General features: G+C 38.8%; 1 protein-coding gene across 50 annotated transcripts in view; it reads left to right on the top strand.

Moving 5' to 3' along the window:
- EPB41 (erythrocyte membrane protein band 4.1) overlaps nucleotides 1-20,868 on the top strand; it is a 232,664-nt gene that overhangs the window by 175,657 nt on the left and 36,139 nt on the right. For 24 of the 50 annotated variants that reach the window (XM_063713835.1, XM_063713821.1, XM_063713795.1 and 21 more), the window contains one exon: nucleotides 1,651-1,827. In XM_063713835.1, the coding sequence (XP_063569905.1) occupies nucleotides 1,651-1,827 (177 nt within the window). Of the gene's footprint in view, nucleotides 1-1,650; nucleotides 1,828-5,244; nucleotides 5,296-20,868 lie in introns of all 50 variants that reach the window. The other 26 variants (XM_054538703.1, XM_063713823.1, XM_054538696.1 and 23 more) reach the window with 2 other exon arrangements.

The raw sequence follows: 20,868 nt of genomic DNA, 5'->3' as shown, positions 1-20,868 counted from the left end.
AGCAAAACATGCTCTTCTGGGGTAGCTACAGGATTGCCCTTTTGGAGTTAGCTTTCTGTTTGATCTCAAAGCAGGTATACATGGTTCAGTCTTGCAAAAATGAAAAGAATAGACTAGTTAATGAATTTTCTGAATGAATATCTACAGAATCAAAATCGTCTCACTGATTATTCTTCTTATGCTGTTTTCCCTTTGACATTGCTTTTGAAAAAGTTTTATTTAGTTAAAACCTGTATTACCCTCAGAAAAAAACTGTTAAGCAAATTTTTATTTAAATGAATTCTGATTTTTTACCCCAATACAGCTGTTTCCTACAGAGCCAAAAAAGAAAGACTAAATCCAAAATTCACCCAGCATATTAGGAGATGTATTTAGCATTATGCTTTTCTTGGATACAAAGCTGCCTTGATATATAATAAACACAGAATTTTTTACAGTCATCAAGTGATGGGCTCCCACATGTTTTGATCTCAAGCATAGATCTTTTAAGGTTTTTTGAAGTATTGTTGGACAAAGAACATTTGAGTTTTTGTCTTCAAGTTATATTTACCAGACTATTTTTGGCCAAGTCCCCTTTTTGAAAGTTGTTATATGCCTCCTTTCACATAAACCTGAATATTATTTCTAGCTCATGCTTTATTAACCTAAGCTTCGTTCATTTCTCCCTGAAATATCCCTTTAATAGCTTGCCTGTACCTCAGGTTGCCTAGTATTCAAATTTGCTAGGATATATACCTACTATATACCCATAAAAATTTTAAAAAATTTAATCTGCTGGAACAGTTGAATTATTTTAAATTGTCAAGGAAATATATAAGGTATTTGGTGAACTCTTGTTAACTCACTCTCAATCCTTTGAAGATTATTGGAAGAAGTCCCTGTTTTGAGTTGTACTAAGTGATGAAGTGAAGCTGTTAGAAGCTAGAAAGCCTAAGGCTTTTAGTTTATGTGCATATTATTGACAAAGAAAAAAAGTCATTGTATTATGTACCTCTGGGTGATTTTTCAGAGGTAGTAACAGTCTGCTCTGGAGCCTTTAACTAGGAATTTCAGTAATAAATTCTTACATCAAAAAAGGGCTATTCTTGTTTTTTAAAAAGCAAAAACAGCCACCTAGTAATAGAGAAGTAAAACCATCTCCAGGTAGAAATAGAAGGATACTGTATGTTTGCAACTCAACAAGACAAGAATGGTGGAAGTTGTATGTTTCACCATGCCTTCATTAAACAGTTTGTTTATCTATTGCTATCTCCATCCTCCTGAGCTGAGCCTAAAATAATTTCTTATCAAGCTGAGGCTAATTGAGTTGTGGAACTACCTTCTTGGGATGAGAAGTTAGAGATCTGCTGCTGTGTCATAATGGGAAGAAGACTCATAAATTAAGGCGTGAGTTCTTTATGGGTTATATAACTGCTAACAGCTATGGAGTTGTGATACTTCACAGCTTCCAAGAAAAGCACTTTATTTAAAGAAAAAAAAAAGGCAAGCAAATATACCATGTTGTATATTTATAATTTGAATGCAGATTAGTAACATCTGTCCTGGATGTGGTGTGTTTTCTACCAGTGCCCAGTCTCTGACGGGTTGCCTTTGGTTATGTTCTTTGTCCTGATTGTGTATTGTTTTGCATCTTTGTCCTTTCAACTGTAGGATTTAGACAAGAGTCAAGAGGAGATCAAAAAACATCATGCCAGCATCAGTGAGCTGAAAAAGAACTTCATGGAGTCTGTACCAGAACCACGGCCTAGTGAATGGGATAAACGCTTATCCACTCATTCCCCCTTCCGAACTCTTAACATCAATGGGCAAATCCCCACAGGAGAAGGAGTGAGTACTTTGTCCACATGACCAATTGTGAAAATGGAGGGAATAAATGTTTTTATGTATTAATATTCTGTATCTGAGAGAAAGCTTAGAGTTGAAATTTGGATTTGGTGTCTCACTATATTCATTGCTGCTTTAAGGCATTTGTAATCAAATATTTATTTTTTTTAAGTCAGGTAGGCTACCCATGCAATTATAGGAGCTATTTGGAGCCACCAGTAGATGATTAGCCTCTGAGAACTGTCTCTGCAGCTACATGCTTCTGGCTAATGTATGTTTATAAACTGACCGTAAACCAGTAGAGGTTTATTTGTACTCAAACTGTGCCTTCAGGGACTAGAAAGCTTACTAAATTTGGGAAGGTCAAAATAGGAAAGACATTAGTCTTTTTAAAAAGCTTTATTTGAACATTTGCACAACTTAGAAATATCTAGAATGGTTCCCCACGATTATATAGTAAACCAAGGAGGCACCTAAGCCAGAGAATTCAGAACTCCAAATATTAATGATTGTATTTCAATTTTAGAAAAACTATGGGCTGGGCACCATGGCTCATGCCTGTAATCCCAGCACTTTGGGAGGCCAAGACAGGCGGATTGCTTGAGTCCAGGAGTTTAAGACCAGCCTGGGCAACATGGCAAAACCCCATCTCTACAAAAATTAGTCAGGTATAGTGGTGTGCACCTGTGTAGTCCAGCTACTCAGGGGGCTGAAACAGGAGGATTGCTTGAGCCAGGAGACCAAGGCTGCAGTGAGCCATGATTGCACCACTGCACTCCAGCCTGGGTGACAGAGTGAGACCCTGTCTCAAAAAAAATAAATAAATAAATAAATCGTTTTTCTTTTCCTTTTATCTTTATGAGTAATATTAAACTTTTAATACACTGTTTTGTAAGATAGTCACAATTAGAGGTCAGAGATACCTTTCAGGGGCTCTTCTTTTTCTGTTATTGTTGTCATTACCTATTTTAGAAATCCTACATCTGGGCCGGGCGTGGTGGCTCACGTCTGTAATCCCAGCACTTTGGGAGGCTGAGGTGGGCGGATCACGAGGTCAGGAGTTCGAGACCAGCCTGGCCAGCATGGTGAAACCCCATCTCTACTAAAAATACAAAAATTAGCCGGGCATGGTGGCGCATGCCTGTAATCCCAGCTGCTCAGGAGGCTGAGGTAGGAGAATCGCTTGAACCTGGGAGGCGGAGATTGCAGCGAGATGAGATCACACCACTGCACTCCAGACTGGGCAACAGAGTGAGACTCCATCTCAAAAAAAAAGAAAAAAAAGAAATCCTACATCGAATAAATGAATCTATTAAACATTTAATGAAAATATCTTGAAAGTTACCATGAACATATACCCCAAAAGTTTTTATCTTTAGTCAGTACAAATGAAATATTTATATAGTCACAATGACTCAATAAGTGATTATGATTTAAAAATTATGTGCTTGTTTTTGCCCCAAAACAATAGCAATTCTAGTTTAAAAAGGTAAAGTGATGTCTTAATAATTTTAAAACTTTTTTTTTTCCTTTTTTTGAGATGGAGTTTCACTCTTGTTGCCAAGGCTGGAGTGCAGTGGCACGATCTTGGCTCCCTGCAACCTCCACCTCCTGGCTTCAAGCGATTCTCCTGCCTCAGCCTCCCTAGTAGCTGGGATTACAGGCGCCTGCCACCACGCCCAGCTAATTTTTTGTATTTTTAGTAGAGATGGGGTTTCACTACGTTGGCCAGGGTGGTCTCAAACTCCTGACCTCAGGAGATCCACCCGCCTCAGCCTCCCAAAGTGCCGAGATTACAGGCATGAGCCACCGCACCCGGCTAAAACTTTTTTTTTTTTTAATTTTCAGAATTTATGGTAAACTATCCAAATTATTATTTAGTTTCTGGAACTGGAGAAGGTGATAAAAGTTGGTTCACAGGCCGGGCTTGGTGGCTCACACCTATAGTCCTAGCACTTTGGGAGGCTGAGGCGGGCTGATCACTTGAGGTCAGGAGTTTGAGACTAGCCTGGCCAACATGGCGAAACCCCATCTCTACTAAAAATACAAAAAAATTAGCCGGGGCCAGGCGTGGTGGCTCACGCCTGTAATCCCAGCACTTTGGGAGGCCAAGGCGGGTGGATCACGAGGTCAGGAGATCGAGACCATCCTGGCTAACACGGTGAAACCCCGTCTCTACCAAAAAACAAAAAATTAGCAGGGTGTGGTGGCGGGCACCTGTAGTCCCAGCTACTTGGGAGGCTGAGGCAGGAGAATCGCTTGAACCCAGGAGGCAGAGATTGCAGTGAGCCGAGATCGCGCCACTGCACTCCAGCCTGGGCAACAGCAAGACTCCGTCTTAAAAAAAAAAAAAAAAAAAAAAAAAAAAAAAAATTGGTTCACAAAGGGTACTTTTTGTATTTTTCAAAGTGTGACTAAAATTGGCTAACGGTTCTCCAAACAGAGCTGAACAGTTTCACAAATAAGGCTGGAGAATACCTGAGTAATGGGCAGCTAAATAGAGTTACCAGGGATAACAGGACGCTATTGTTTCCTACTCACTGTCCTCTCAGCCTCCATTTTCTGATATAAATGGACTTTAGTTTTGTGTTCTAAATCTAGAGCATGTATCCTGAACTGAGACAATAACTCTGCTTTCTGGGCAAGACCACTGTTTTCAGTGTCAGTAGGATACTTAATTTTGATGTATCTCTAGTAATAAGAGTCATAAAGGGTCTAGCAGTTCTGGTTGTGGCTTGATTTGATTTAGAGGGTCTGGCTAGTCAAAGCCTAAATGAACAATTCTGAACAAGTAATTTATCATATTGGGCCTTAGTTTATGGAGTAGATGGTCTTTAAGGTCCCTGTTAACTCTAAAATTCTGTAAGTCTATGACTCCATGAGAAAATGCCTTGTCGCTATTTCACCCGGTTAACCCTATCTGCAAACTATAACTGCGTATTTTCTAGAAGTTTTCTTTTTGACTGTACGAGTAATAAAAGATACTCGACTACTTTGAAAAAGTAACTTGGTCTTCTCTTGGATGAGGCTGGGTAAATTTGAATTAGTCTCCATTTCCAGGAAATATCTTACATCTTTTAATAGAAACCTTTCAGAAATCTTCTCAGGGTTGGTTTTGGGAATGGTGATGTCATTCTGTGTACTTTAAAGAAATAACTTTTTATAAACTAAACAATATCCATGGGAGTACTTGAACAATTTTAGCTCTATGCTATTACCCCTGTAAATGAATAGTGGAATAAATAAGCACTGTATTATGGTGACCTTTAATATTGGGTAATTCCACTTTCTGGCATATCTTACTTTTTCTTTAACAATTGGGATACTATTTCCGTTCTCTGGGGATACCTCTTCCACCTTTGACGGTATTGTTGTTGCATTGCAAGGCAACTGAATTTTATATAATTTGTGTATGACCAGGTGAAGAAAACTTCTATCCTACCCTCGGAAAGAAAGGTTGGTGGGCCAGAGGTAAAGCTGCTGTTATGACTTGTGCTTCTCAATCAGAATTTGCTCTTGTCATGGCACTAAGCAGATAATCCCCCAGAACTGAACAACAGCTGCTGAATATTTTTTTTTCTTTTGGCTATACTAGTAAATTCACACCCACAGCCTTTCGGCCTAACACATAACACGTCCACTGCTGCAGCTTTTGCAGCTTTCAATTTGCTTATTTCGGCGCATGGCTGGTTGAAAAGCTGCATGAAGATATAAATATGTATTCAGAGAGAAAATGAATTTAATTATACCCTATTCTTTTTATGTTGTCTTTCTTCTCCCACTTTATTTTCTTTCAAAAATCATTGTAATTTTGCATCCTTTCTTTTCTTTTTTTCTTTTTTGCTGACCAGTCCCCTGGCTACTTTCTCCCTGATACATATCACTTAGGGGTGTGCAAAGAACCAGTGTTGAACTTCCAAACTGATCAGAGAAGGCTAGCTCAACTGAGAGAACTTAGAGCCAAGTTTTTCCTTTCATAGATAACATCTGTCTTGACTATGGATAGCAGAGGACAGAAATTGCAGGGGGAAGAAAAACTTCTCAATTGGACAATTGGGGAGAAAAAACTTTCCTTAAAAGTATCTAAAGCATTTGCTTAAAGTAATGTATAAACCTTCATGATGGTCATTATTATTTATTTGTTTTGGTGAACCTTGGAGGGACATTATAAACTTTTATACTTTTTGTTTTTCCTTTGCAATCTTTAAAATGTATAAGATTAAGATTTTTATTTCTGGAGCAAAAACTAATTGCTATACTGAATGAACTGTTGCTTTTAAAACTGTTGTTTTTAAAGTCTATATGAAGAGATATAAGGATTACTTTTTATATTCTGCCATTATATTTGTAATAAAAGTAACTTTTTTTTTTTTTTTGTCTGAGAGACTGTTGCTGTGTCCCCCAGGCTGGAGTGCAGTGGCGCGATCTCAGCTCACTGCAACCTCTGCCTCCTGGGTTCAAGCAATTCTCCTGCCTCAGCCTCCTGAGTAGCTAGGATAACAAGCATGTGCCACCACGCACAGCTAATTTTTGTATTTTTAGTAGAGACGGGGTTTCACTGTGTTGGCCAGGCTGGTCTCAAACTCCTGATCTCGTGATCCGCCCACCTCGGCCTCCCAAAGTGCTGGAATTACAGATGTGAGCCACTGCGCCCAGCCAAAAATAACTTTTATGATGGCAAGAAGAATGCTTCATTATTGGCATTGCCCAATTAGTGATTGGCAGCACCAAAGTAATAAAAAATGACCTAAAATTCATATGTGAATATCCTCAAAGGAAGAATAAATAACATAGCAAGGGGGAAGCCAGTGATTCCTTGAACTTTCCTTTCTAATGTTCATTCACTCAAAAAGGTATCTATTGAGCACCCTATTGTGTTACAGAAACTTTGCCAGGATAAATTGCCAAAATAAAGTAAAGCTAAAATGAAGAGTGTCTAAAAGATATTTCCAAATCCTTTGCACATCCCCAAGTATCATTTTTGAGCATTTTCCATCTGTCATTTTGTTCATCTTATTTTGTCTTTCTTGATCTTCTACTGTGAAAGCAGACACAGGAACGTGCTCTGTTAGTACAGGATGAAGAGAAAATTAAAAGGCAAGAAAGATCTACTGAAAGAGCCTTGCCCCAGCAAGAAAATGAAGAAATTCTTCCCAAGGTTTCTATTCCAATCCCTGAGGATCACAAGTCTCTCAAAAAGTGCCACCTCTACTTTAGTGCTTTTCCATCTCCTCGTATTCCTTTCATGATGTCTTTTCTCGTGATCCTTGTGTTGGCTGTTTGGTGGTTGGTCTTTCTGTGATCAGAAAACAGGGTGCTCATCTGAAATGTCAAGACCATTGAACTTCTGTCCTTGGCTTCAACTGTGTTATTGCTGTATGACACCCTCTGATCTTGATAGTTCACTGTCCTAGGGGAGCTCTTGTGATCACTTTTCTGTCAAATGTTACTCTTTGTAGAGTATGTATTGTGGGGTACAAAGGAGTAGCAATGGACTGCCCAAAGCCAGCTTTTCTGCATTGAAGTTTAACAAATTTAAACAAATCAGAATTAAGCATATGGCAGGTTGGTAATCTTCCCAAAAGCTTAAACTCTTTTATCCTGCATGTTTACTGTTTACTGTTTACTATTGTTATGTCCTCCTATCCAATGTCTCACACAAACCAGGATACTCTCTAGATACATTTGATGGAATATTTTCCTAATACTCTATAGTCATTTGTTTGGCATGGGCTTCATAGTTTAAGAAAAAATTTCAACTTGCTAACCTTTCAGAAGCCTTAAAATGATAACGTTTTAATCTACAAATCCATAACCACTCCTTTTCTTAGGATATCAAACCAGTATAAACAAAAGTCTTTTCTGGAAAAGGGCTTTTGACTTCTGTGGCCTTTTTATGAGTATTTCTGAGCTGCACAGGGACAGACAACTTTTTCCTGCCTGGTGTATAGAAGAGATCTTCAAAGATTAAATGCCATCTTTTCACAAGTAGAATGTTGATATGGTTTAAGGAAAATGGTGCTGGTGCCCCTTAGCCTCCAGCCAGGACTGAAATTCTCAGACTGCTCTACCTATCCTTAAAAGTCTGGAACACAGATTTACTCAAGATGTGTACATAAACCCTTCTCTGAATTAAGATACTGTGTTACTTCTTTATGGCTTTACTAATTATATTGCTAGCAGCAATAGTTAGCCATTGCTAAGCTTAAAATATATATTGATATACTTTGTTTTCCTGATATACTTCAGACCTGTTTGTTCGTGCACTTGTGTTGAAATCAATTGTTTTTAATCAATGGCTTTGTGACCTCAAGTTCTGTTGTGACAAGTATGTGTCCTCTGTTTGCATGTTGACTTCTAAGACTTACCCGAAGTAAATATGAGCACTCTGTCTCTCTTCAGGACACAACTCACATGCCTAACCTGTTATTTTTTACCTCAATATTGAAGAAACCTTGCATGTAGCTTGCTTTTTATGGCACTTGAATGTACAAATATGGATGATTTGGTTAATGTCTCAAATATTTGTTTTGAAATCTGAGTTTATAGGGTTATCAAACTAAGATTATTATACTTTGTTTTACTTCTCAATGCTTTTCAGTTGATGAGACTTCTAAACAAGACTTTTTGTTTTTGAGAAGATGGCCTCTTAGAGCAAAAAAAGAGAACAGTAAAGACAAGAATCTTTTGTCCTTCAACATCTACCAATATTGTTCTCTTGTCTCTGGAGACATGTAGAAATAATTATCTGGTATTTCCTGAAAACTGCTACGCTGTCATTATAGGCTTTCCCAAGAAATGGAAAAAGAAGCGAGGACCAGGTTAAAATTTAAAATTTGGTGTGCGTATCTATCTTTTATGTCACAGGCTATGTCTATTTATAATACGTATTTTGTAAATAAGCATATTTATTGATTCACTCATAATAAGAGGGACCTGAAATATTACAAAGCTGTTCCCTACCACAGAAAGTAATAATCATAAGTACTCTCTTTTATCTGGGAAATAAAGATACAAGAGTTTCCCTTAATGAAATAACAAATGGGACTATAGAATTGGTTAGATTATTTTAAATCTTTTTTTAAGGAATTAAAAGGAAATAATCAGAGCTTTATTTATACTTTTATAACTGCTTCAGATTATAATTCCTGAATTTCCAGTTTTCATCCTTATACACAGCTTTTTATTAATTACTATTGTAAACTTCACCCTGAATTTTGTTTCTCTTTGTATTGGAGTTATTCCAAGTCCATTAAAAGTCTAAGCCAATGATACTTTTCAGTTTTCTGAAATGCAGCAAGAGTCCTCGGAGATCTTTATTGAGAGTCAAAGGAGAGGCCATTTCTTCTATCAATAGGGTAAGAATGATTAAGAGGAGAATGGCCAAGCCCTTGTATTGGGTGAAGCTGACCAATGCAGACTCAAAAGATACCATCACAATTATCAGAGGAAAAATATTGGGCATTCCAGCTTTGTATTACCTGAAGGTAACACTGCCAATATTTGCAACATAAAGCATAAATGGGCCGGGCGCGGTGGCTCACACCTGTAATCCCAGCACTTTGGGAGGCTGAGGCGGGCAGATCACCTGAGGTCAGGAATTTGAGACCAGCCTGTGCAACATGGTGAAACCCCGCCTATACTAAAAATACAAAAATTAGCTGGGCATGGTGGCACACACCTGTAATCCGAGCTATTTGGGAGGCTGAGGCAGGAGAATCGCTTGAACCCGGGAGGCAGAGGTTGCAGTGAGCCAAGATCACGCCACTGTACTCCAGCCTGGGTGACAGAGTGAGACTCCGTCTCAAAAAAAAAAAAAAAAAGTGAAAATAGTCTTGGTTTCCTTCCTTCATTTTCAGTACCAGAGGCAAATTCTAATACATATTGGTGTTACCCTGATTCAGCTTCTTAATGGCAAGTTGATAAATAAAAAATAATTTGGACTAAAGGTATCAATACAGACCAGTATAATATTTTGGGTTTTTGCTTTGGTTTTGTCATTATTCATTTCTAGGGTGACTCTGAGAGGTTCACTTAACTACTTGGCAGCCAGATTTCCACCTAGTAATGTGGAGACAAACCTACCTCATGAGAATGAATATGTAATAAATTCCAGGAACCAGAGACCGTGGTTGTTGGTCAATTCTTGGTCTTTTGGGAGCTGGGAAGATGAAAATTTAAAAACACACAAACATACATTAACTTCTTTTTATTTTGAAAGTAAGTCGTTAAATAGCTGTGTTTATTTCCATCTACTCCTTATTGATATTTGACCACTTTACTAATTTTCCAAATTTATCCTTCTCTTAATAAATTCATCTTATCCAAATGGTATGATTAGAGTGGATCATACTTGAAAATAAACCAAGCATCTATATTTTGGGCCTCTCTTTCAGCCAGTTTCTTTCATGCTTACAATCTGAAGGGAATTGTTTGCGTGGGTCAAGTTTTCTACTTATTTACATCTTCAGTAAAAGTTTTGAAGGGAAAAGATGCTGACTCTGTTGATTAAGATTAGACTGGATATTATACACGGAATAGATTTCCAGTTGGCATCCTAGGACCTAGTACATTTCTTTCTATTAAATATTATAAAATTTACTCTTAAATTTCTTTGGATATAATAACCCAATTCACTTTCTCCTAGTTTCCTAAGTCACTTCTGTAATATTTCTTATAGATAAGCCTGTAGTACTTCCTGTAGATAAGCCTATAGGACACATGAGGCATTAGAGATCTAATTAATTTTAAGAAGGTATTATGGAGCAGAAATTACACTTGTGCTTTACCCAGTGATCATGTATTTTTTCTACAGGAAAACAGGGCAAAATTAATATGAGACATGGTCTCATTGTTGCTTTTATTTTTTCGCCAAGGGTTTTGAATACAGTAAAAACATACAAAATTTGTTGACAGAGTTGCCTTCCCTTATATTCCCCTTCACAGGAATTATAAAATCCCAAACTATAGCATTCTCTGCAGCTTTGAAAAAGACTATTATATTGTTTTTATTATACATAGAAACTTCACTTTTTTTCATATACTGAAATTACACCGTTTGTAATATTGGTACTAGAAACTACAACAACTCCTTATTCTTACTCTGTTTTGTGTGGCATGTGGCATTACCATATCTGCTTCCTCTACACTTTAGTGGATAGTATTAATAGGCCACTCTCATTTCTGAAGCTGTTACTCCTCATGCCTTAGTATCTCCTTTTACTGCAGCAGAATATGACACAAAAAGAAACACATTGGTGCAGACCTATTAAAAGCATACCTGAAATGGTTAAGGAGGTATGGAATTAGAGTTAGGAAGCCATACAAAGTTAGGCTAGAGGAAGAGCAGTGGCTATGATCAACAATTATAAATTCATGGAGGATTCCTTTTGGTAAACAAAACTCCTATCATCCTAGAACTTGAAAGACAAAAAGAAGATAAAGTAGTTTATTCCCACAGATCAGAAATGCAGGCTAAAAGCCAAATAACTTGAATAATAGCCTAACTAAATGTGTAGATAACATTGTGGAGAAAACACACTTTAGGAATTTTTAAAATCTTTTGTGCGACCAGGCGCGGTGGCTCACGCCTATAATCCCAGCACTTTGGGAGGCTGAGGCGGGCGGATCACAAGGTCAGGAGATCGAGACCATCCTGGCTAACATGGTGAAACTCCGTCTCTACTAAAAATACAAAAATTAGCAGGGTGTGGTGATGGGCACCTGTAGTCCCAGCTACTCAGGAGGCTGAGGCAGGAGAATGGCATGAACCTGGGAGGCAGAGCTTGCAGTGAGCTGAGATCGCGCCACTGCACTCCAGCCTGGGCGACAGAGCGAGACTCCGTCTCAAAAAAAAAAAAAAAAAATCTTTTGTGATTGAAATCCTAGGCCGGGCGTGGTGGCTCACGCCTGTAATCCCAGCACTCGGAAAGCTGAGGTGGGCAGATCTTCTGAGGTCAGGAGTTCAAGACTAGCCTGGCTAACATGGTGAAACCCTATCTCTACTAAAAATACAAAAATTAGTTGAGTGTGGTGTCAGGCATCTGTAATCCCAGCTCCTCGGGAGGCTGAGGCAGGAGAATCGCTTGAACCCAGAAGGTGGAGGTTGCAGTGAGCTGAGATTGCGCCACTGCCCTCCAGCCTGGGCAACAGAGCAAGACTCCGTCTCAAAAAAAAAGAAAAATCCTAGAAGGCAGCAGTGTCTTACCCTTTAACATAGAATCCTGTTTTGGGTAAATGATAGAATAACTCTGACATTTGAAAGATTGAAAGGTAGGGGAAGACATAGAGTCCCAACTATGTTTTCTAGTCTCAAAATCAACAAAGGCAGGTGAGCCTCTTATTTTCTTATCTACTACCTCTTCAAAGAAAAGTCTTCATATTTATAAGATCCTATCTCAGTAAAACACATAGAAAAATATTTAAGGGGATAACATGGCCACCATTCATTTTATTCATTTATTTTATTTGTCACCCACCAGCAAAGTACTCTATTATATATTACAAGGATGCAAAGAGTCAGCATTATCAGAATTTTAGGGATTAGATAGGATCCTAATTCAACTCCTCTCTCTTCCAGTGCTTGACTCTTCTCTACAATATCATTTAGAGATTTGGAGGCCAGTCTTGCAGTCTTTGTTTCAATATCTCCTGAGATAACATATTACATCTTTGGACAGCTCTGAGTTTGTATATAAATCATTCATATATTAAGTGAAAATCTGTTTCCCTGTAGCTTTCACTCACTGTTCCTGAATAGAGGCATTTTAAAGAATTTTCTATCTTTTTCCACATTACTTCTTCACATACTTAAAGGTAACTCTCATGTTGAAAAACTAGTCACTATTCTTACCCTCAGACAAGTTACCATCTGCTATTCAGATCTATTCCAGTCTTCCTCCTAGCATGTCATCCTCCTTTCTTCTTTTCTAACTTTCCTTGTTTTAACAGCTTTTTCTTTCTGGCTGTGTTGCCCACTGTGGATTATTCCACTTTATGTCCCTATAAATTGACATTCTCTCTCCAAAAAATTTTGAAATTTCTGGCTGTCCCAGCTTCTTCATAGATAACATAGGCCTTGGAATTTTTTTAGGTAAAAGAGTAGAGGTGGGATAATTTTCTAGCTTTGAGAGTTTCATGTAGCCCAGAATCTGTTGACAAGATAGTATCAGTGTTATATTTTGAGGAAGCACACTACCAAAGCCTGCATTCTAAGTTTGCTTTCCTTCTGTGACAGTCTGAGTAACCTTTACATACTTGAGTTGTCCCCAAGTGATTCAATTTATACCAGTGTGATGATAAAATTATGGAAATGTACTTTCTGCTTAACTTTCTGATTATGATTTATACCCCACCAGAAAAAGTGATATTAAATATTTGAAGTGTTGTTAATACATCTCTTTTGCGCCTTTCTCCTCAAAACTATGAGATTCTCAAAGGTAAGAGGCTCTTTAGGTCAAGCACGGTGGCTCATGCCTGTAGTCCCACCTACTGAAGAGGTTGAGGCAGGAGGATTGCTTGAGCCCAGGAGCTCAAGGCTGCAGTGAGCTATGATCACACTACTTCTCTCCAGCCTGGGCGACACAGCATGACACTGTCTCTAAAAAAATTTTAAATAAAAATAGGCCTTGATTTTGCCAATCTATAACCTTTGTATCCCAGCTACCATGTTGCCTTGAATATAACAAATAATATTTGTTAAACCGAATTAAATGATTAATCACAGATGGCGATGGATAAATAACTTTTCACATAGAATCTCTTGTACTGGCACATAAATTTGTGCCAAACTAATCACCTTATGCCCAATCATTATATGCAGGTAATCCAGAAAGCCTATATCCAGCCCAGAAGCCACTGTGTCTTGTTAATCCTGTAGTATGGTCCCTTGTTTATTCAAGGAATCTAGTATACCCCTATGGTAGGTGTCAGTTTCTATTGTTAATGTCTTGTAACTTGGTTCAATTAAAAGCTCTTATCCAGCTGGCCTTGGTGGCACAAGCCTGTACTCCCAGCTACTTAGGAGGCTGAGACAGGAGGATCACTTGAGCCTGGGAATTCCAGTCCAGCCTGGGCAACATAGCAAGACCCCATCTCAAAAAAAAAAAAGCTCTTATATATTTACCACAGGTAATAATCAGCTATTCTCACTCTAGAACATATTACCAAGAATAGGGTACACATCTGTATAAATAAAGTCATCTCGGATAAGTGTGATATCATAAAGGGAACATTTATGTTTATCTAAAATACATTGCAGAGAGCAATTTGACACTTTTTCTTGTGTTTTACGTGATATAGAAACATCAACTATATCAAACTCTTATGGGTTTTGATATATTTGGAGTATCAGGAGTAGGCAAACTTTTTCTGTAAAGTGCCAAATAATAAATATTTTAGGCTTTGCAGGCTATATGGTCTGTCACAACCACTCAGCTTTGCCACTGTAGAGTGAAAGTAGTATAGATAACACATAAAATGAATGTGATTATGCTCCAATCAAACTTTATTTATGGACACTGAAATTTAAATTTTGTATAATTTTACATATTAGTAAATATTATTCTATTAGTTTCCTAACCATTTTAAAATGTAAATACCATTCTTAGCTCATAGCAATACAAAAATAAGGAGAGGGTGGCTGGGTGCAGTGGCTCACACCTGTAATCCCAGCACTTTGGGAGGCCAAGATGGGCAGATCATTTAAGGTCAGGAGTTTGAGACCAGTTTAGCCAACATGGTGAAACCCTGTCTCTACTAAAATACAAAAATTAGCCAGGTATGGTGGCGCACGCCTATAATCTCAGCTGTTCGGGAGACTGAGAACCACCTGAACCTGGGAGGTAGACATTGCAGTGAGCCAAAATTGCACCACTGCACTCCAGCCTGGGTGAAAGAGCAAGATTCCATCTCAAAAAAAAAAAAGAGAGGGTGAGATTTGGCCTGCCGCTTATAGTTTGTGGACCCCTGGTACAGACCAGAAAAGTGGTTTATTATATTTGGTGCCTTTGTACTGTTTTGGAGAGTTGTAGTTGGGATCTTAGCATCTTCACTCAATATCAAAGTATTTTTTGTCTTATTTATGATTAGAAATGGAAAACAAAAGATGAGACATTCATTTCTATTTATCAAGCAGTCAGGGTACACCTGAACTGTAATCAAAAATACATACTGCTGGGCGCAATGGTTCATGCCTGTAATCCCAGCGCTTTGGGAGGCTGACGCAGGGAGATCACTTGAGGCCAGGAGGATCACTTGGGTCCAGGAGTTCAAGACCCATCTCTACCAAAAAAAAATTAGCTGGGCGTGATGGCATGCCTGTAGTCCCAGCTACACGGGAGCCTGAGGTAAGAGGATCATTTGAACCCAGGAGTTTGAGGTTGCACTGAGCTATAATCATGCCACTGCACTCCAGCCTAAGCAAGAGCAAGACCCCATCTCTACAAAAAATAAATAATAAAATATGTACTGTAACCCCCACAGCACCCCGTTTCTGCCAGTTTTCCAAATTGCATTGTGTTAACTGTGGTCTTATATTCAGTGATGATCCTAGATATCCCCTTCATTTGGTTTGTATTTTAAGGATCTGCCTCTATTTCCCCCTAAGGAATAAAGAAACCACAATTCCCAAATTCACCTTTTCTTTAGCCAAGTTTTAGAGATATATAATGAACATGGTAAAGAAAGTAAAACGATGTTGTTTTTTTTTTTTTTGGACACAAAGTTTTGCTCTTGTTGCCCAGGCTGGAGTGCAGTGGTGCGATCTTGGCTCACAGCAACCTCTGCCTCCCGGGTTAAAGTGAGTCTCCTGCCTCAGCCTCCAGAGTAGCTGGGATTACAGGCGCCCGCCACCATGCTCGGCTAATTTTTTGTATTTTTAGTAGAGATGGGGTTTTATGTTGGCCAGGCTGATCTTGAACTCCTGACCTCAGGTGATCTTCCCGCCTCAGTCTCCCAAAGTGCTGGGATTACAGGCATGAGCCCCCTCGCCTGGCCAGAAAAATGATTTTTACTTTTAGCTTTTGGTATACTTCAGTGTTTTAAGCGCTGGTATAAATTTAAGATTGGGTATCTACAGAAAACGTCTTAGAAGGGTCCCTCTTTCTAATTATTACCTTTTTTTTTTGAGGTGGAGTCTTGCTCTGTCACCCAGGCTGGAGTGCAGTGACGCGATCTCGGCTCACGGCAACCTCCACTTCCCAGGTTTAAGTGATTCTCCTGCCTCAGCTTCCCAAGTAGCTGGGATTGCAGGCACGTACCACCATGCCTGGCTAATTTTTGTATTTTTGGTGGAGATGGGGTTTCACCATGTTGGCCAGGCTGGTCTCAAACTTCTGACCTTAGGTGATCCACCTTCCTCAGCCTCTCACTGCGCCCAGCGAGAAATCTGTTTTGAAAGTAATAATTAGTGGCTGGGTGCAGTGGCTCACACCTGTAATCCCAACACTTTGGGAGGCCAAGGTGAGAGGATCACCTGAGGTCAGGAGTTCAAGACCAGCCTGTTCAACATGGGAAAAACCCCATCTGTACTAAAAATACAAAAAATTAGCCAGGCATGATTGCGCGGGCCTGTAGTTCCAGCTACTCGGGAGGCTGAGGCAGGAGAATTGCTTGAACCTGGGTGGTGGACATTGTAGTGAGCTGAGATTGTGCCATCGCACTCCAGCCTGGGCGATGAGCAAAACTCTTATCTCAAAAAAAAAGAAAAAAAAATATATTTCTCTGAGGAGAATTCCCCAATGCACAGCTTTTTTGGGCAGTATTTACCAATAAGTCAGAATAAAATAAAGCAACATTCTTTTTTTTTTTCTTTTTAATGTACTTATTTATTTATTTTTTTGAGACAGACCTTCGCTCTGTGGCCCAGGCCAAAGTGCAGTGGCGCAATCTTGGCTCATTACAACCTCTGCCTGCCGGGTTCAAGCGATTCTCCTGCCTCAGTCTCCCGAGTAGCTGGGATTACAGACGCGAACCACCGCAACCGGCTAATTTTTGCATTTTTAGTATTTTGGCCAAGCTGGTCTTGAACTCTGGACCTCAAATGATCCGCCCACCTTGGCCCCCCAAAGTGCTAGAATTACAGGCGTGAGTCACTGTGCCCGGCCCCTTTTCTTCTTTTTTTTTTTTGAGACAGGGTCTCACTTTGTCTCTCAGGCTGGAGTGCAGTGATACAATCACATCTCACTGAAGTCTCGACCTTCTGGCCTCAAATAGTCCTCCCACCTCAGTCTCCCAAGTTGCTGGGACCACAGGTGTGTGTCACACCTTGCTAAAAGACAGGGTTTTACCATGTTGCCCAGGCAGGTCTCAAACTCCTGAGCTCAGGCCATCCACCCTCCCCAGCCTCCCAAAGTGCTGGGATTACAGGTGTGAGCCACTGAGCCTGGTTTTGCGGAGGTGCTTTCTAATAAATCCCTAAGCACGTGTTTCTTTCATTTCCCTTGGCCAGGCTCCTTTTGCTCTAATACTTAGCTGAATAAATTAATTATTCATTAACAATTCAGCATGATATTTAAGCCTAAGAAATCTTTAGTTCCTTTGGGACATTTTCTTTGATATTTTTCTCACATTATTTGCTCTGTTAATGTGTAAACTTATGAATAAATCTTATTTATTGCAAATGTGATTCTGGTTGCTACTAATCATTAAGGAAGTAGGAGTTAATAATGCTGTTCATAGACCTACTACCAAAAAAATCCAAATGAATCTCTGTTTCAGCCGATCAGCAAGAGATTGCTGTCAGCTAGTCTTTCTCTTGTTTTTCCTTATATTCACTCTTCTCTGTGGCCCAATAATTAGTTGTCTTTTGCTTAGTCGTAAGACAGAGACAACCTACTGGTGTGCATTCAGTTCTCAGAATGTTATTTTAAATCAGCTTTGAACTAATTTGACTATGCCAAGTTTTAAAAATAATTTTTTTCTAACCAATTTAATTAGTCACTACAACAGATGTAGTTGTCACATCTGTTAGAAACATTTTAGTATGATGAATTTGTCTTTTATGGGCTTTTTAAAAGCACTGTACAAATTTGTAGTTAATAACTCTTAAGTATTGCCACTCTAATCTTACTGAAAAGTGAAGAATGGTGTGGGTGTGGGTATGTGGGTGTGAGGAGAGCTTGTTCCTGTAATGTGAAATCGACAGAAGGTATATCACTTTATCTCTTACTTCACCTTGGGTAAACCTTCTCTTAACTCTCACAGCTCTAGATTTTATTATATTATTCAGGTGATTATTTCAAACTAATGCTTCGGCTGGGCACTGTGGCTCATGCCTGTAATCCCAGCACTTTGGGAGGCCGAACCGGGTGGATCACCTGAGGTCAGGAGTTTGAGACCAGTCTGACCAACATGGAGAAACCCTGTCTCTATGAAAAATACAAAATTAGCCAGGTGTGGTGGCACATGCCTGTAATCCCAGCTACTCGGGAGGCTCAGGCAGGAGAATTGCTTGAACCTGGAAGGCGGAGGTTGCAGTAAGCTAAGATCACACCATTGCACTCCAGCCTGGGCAACAAGAGTGAAACTCCATCTCAAAAAAAAAAAAAAAAAACCTAACACTTCACATTTTAGAGTGGTCTATTTACTAGCTCAAAGTATGTACCTTGTGATCTAAGTAAAATAACTTTGTAGTATTTCTCCAAAGCCATGTTTCTTTTATGAGTTTGTTGAAAATGTTAACACAGAAAGCCATTTTCACTATTATACGATTTCTCAAAAAGATAAAACATAGCTAGTTAATATTCAATAATAATTTTCTATAATAATAGCTGTCTGTTGCATTGGTTCTGTAGAATCAAGGTAACTATTTCTTGGGTTTTTTGTTTGTTTTGTTTCATTTTTGAGACAGAGTCTCACTCTGTCACCGGCTGGAGTGCAGTGGTGTGATCTCGGCTCACTGCCATCTCCGCCTCCCAAGTTCAAGCTATTCTTGTGCCTCAGCCTCCTGAGTAGCTGGGATTACAGACACCCGCCACCATGCCTGGCTAATTTTGTATTTTTAGTAGAGATGGGGTTTCACCATATTGGTCAGGCTGGTCTCGAACTCCTGACCTGAAGTGATCTGCCTACCTCAGCTTCCCAAAGTGCTGGGATTACAGGCGTGAGCCACTGGGCCTAGCCTCAAGGTAACTGTTTTCTAGATATCATATTTTCTTAAATGCTTATTATGACTTTAATCAATTTTTAGAACGAGACTTCTGTGAAATCCAGCCAAACAAATTTAATTTTGTTCCATTCTAACTTCAGAGTTTTTGTGCTGGTCATAGCTCCTTTTTCTCCATCTTCATCCCTCCACCCCTACCCTTCATAGTGTAATGAAATAAAACTGACCACCAAAGGCTTCTGGTCTGTTAGACATACTTAGTATAACCTTTAATATTTGCCCAAGCACTTTGACCTCTGTAGATCTATTCAGATTTGAGAACACTCATTTGATCTGTGGAGTCCTTGCTGGTGAGTGCAGTGTAAAGGCAAAATTTTCTATTACCCAATAGTTAAATTTTGCATCCGGCATGGATTTTGAAGCTGTTTGCTTTTACATTCACCTATTCTGGGGATAATCTAATAACAGCACTATTTAGGAAATTATAAAAACAATGTTTGACGGATAATTATCATTGGCTAATTTCATTTGCTGTCCTTTGTGAAAGGCTGCATTGTGGAATTATTTTCCTATCATAAGCAGTTTTATCAACTCTAGTAAAGGCCCACATCTTCCGGAATAAGCCCCTTTATCCAGATTTTATACAAATGTAATCTTTATATACCAGAGAATAGCAATAGACTGTGAAAATGACTCTGAGTTTCATGGAGAAGCTAGTGAGCACTATAGTTTCTAGCTAGAAACTAATAACATACAACCTTAAAAAAAAAAAAAGGCGAGAGAAGGTACATCTAAGAGAGAAAAATTAGAATGAAGAGAAATGTATTGCACGATAAAGAATGTCACACTAGAAAGGAAAGATAGAATTTTAACATCACTTTTTGCTAGCCCATGGTTACTCTGTTGTTAGTTTATCCCCATCTTGAGTGTTTGTGATTCTAATGTCCTTTTTCAAACTTCTAAGTGGCCTGAGTTTTCCACTGAAACTGTACAAAACTATTATTTATCAAGTTTTTGGGGGTGGGAACCAGAGGATGTTTCTCCTTTCGGTAATTTTTGTTCTTCTGTCTTCATTTGTTTCCTTTTTTGGCTGAAGAATGGGCTCCTACTGCTTGACTTGTCATCTTTATGTGCTGTTTACACATGGCTTTTGCAAACGAAGCCATTACCACATCTGATTTATCTTTTATTGCAAGTGCCCATTTAAAAGCATTTGTTTTAACTTAAAAAAATTGTTTTAATCATCAGGCTAATGTGCCTACTGATTATTATACAACCTAGGGAAATACTGATATAATTTTTCAAAATAGGAAGTTACAAATATTAATATTAATGTATAAAGACATATGTTTTGCTCTTAAGAGGTTTTCCTCTAGGCACTTAAAGCCATTCTTTGCTGAGACTTAACCTTGTCATGTTTTGTTAAAGAGAAGAATATAGAAGCAAAGCACTCGCAATTAACTGATCTTATCAGGATTAAATTCTACATTTTTTAGTTTGCATGTTGCAGACCATCTGGGGGTATTACTTAAATACATTGTTGATAATTTAAGTGACTGTGATATTTATTGTTTACTTTAGTTAAGAACCAGGAGCTGGACTCTTCTGCTGGGTATCTTCCTTCTGTGCTTAGCAAGATAACCTCGATTCCTGCTGGTTCTGTGGGCATTTGCACTGCAAAGCATTTCTTACTGGGTTTGCAAAGCAAGGGTAATGTGCTCTGTGGGTGTATTTGTGTCTGTGCACCCTCACCCCCTATTCCCACTGCCATCTCTGTTCACTTCCTTTTACTTATCAAAACTTCTTTTTCTCAATCTATGTAAATCTTATTAAAAAGTTTAATGAATCACTTTTCCCAGACATATAGAAACACTAATAAAAGTTGTATGTGTTAAATTTTCCTCACATATTTGCATTTCAGCAAGCCACAAAGTCATTGC

Source organism: Pongo abelii, chromosome 1, assembly GCF_028885655.2.
Source record: "Pongo abelii isolate AG06213 chromosome 1, NHGRI_mPonAbe1-v2.0_pri, whole genome shotgun sequence".
Classification (NCBI taxonomy): domain Eukaryota; kingdom Metazoa; phylum Chordata; class Mammalia; order Primates; family Hominidae; genus Pongo; species Pongo abelii.
Note: the sequence above shows the minus strand (reverse complement) of the source record. Positions and strands in the feature narration are given on the sequence as shown.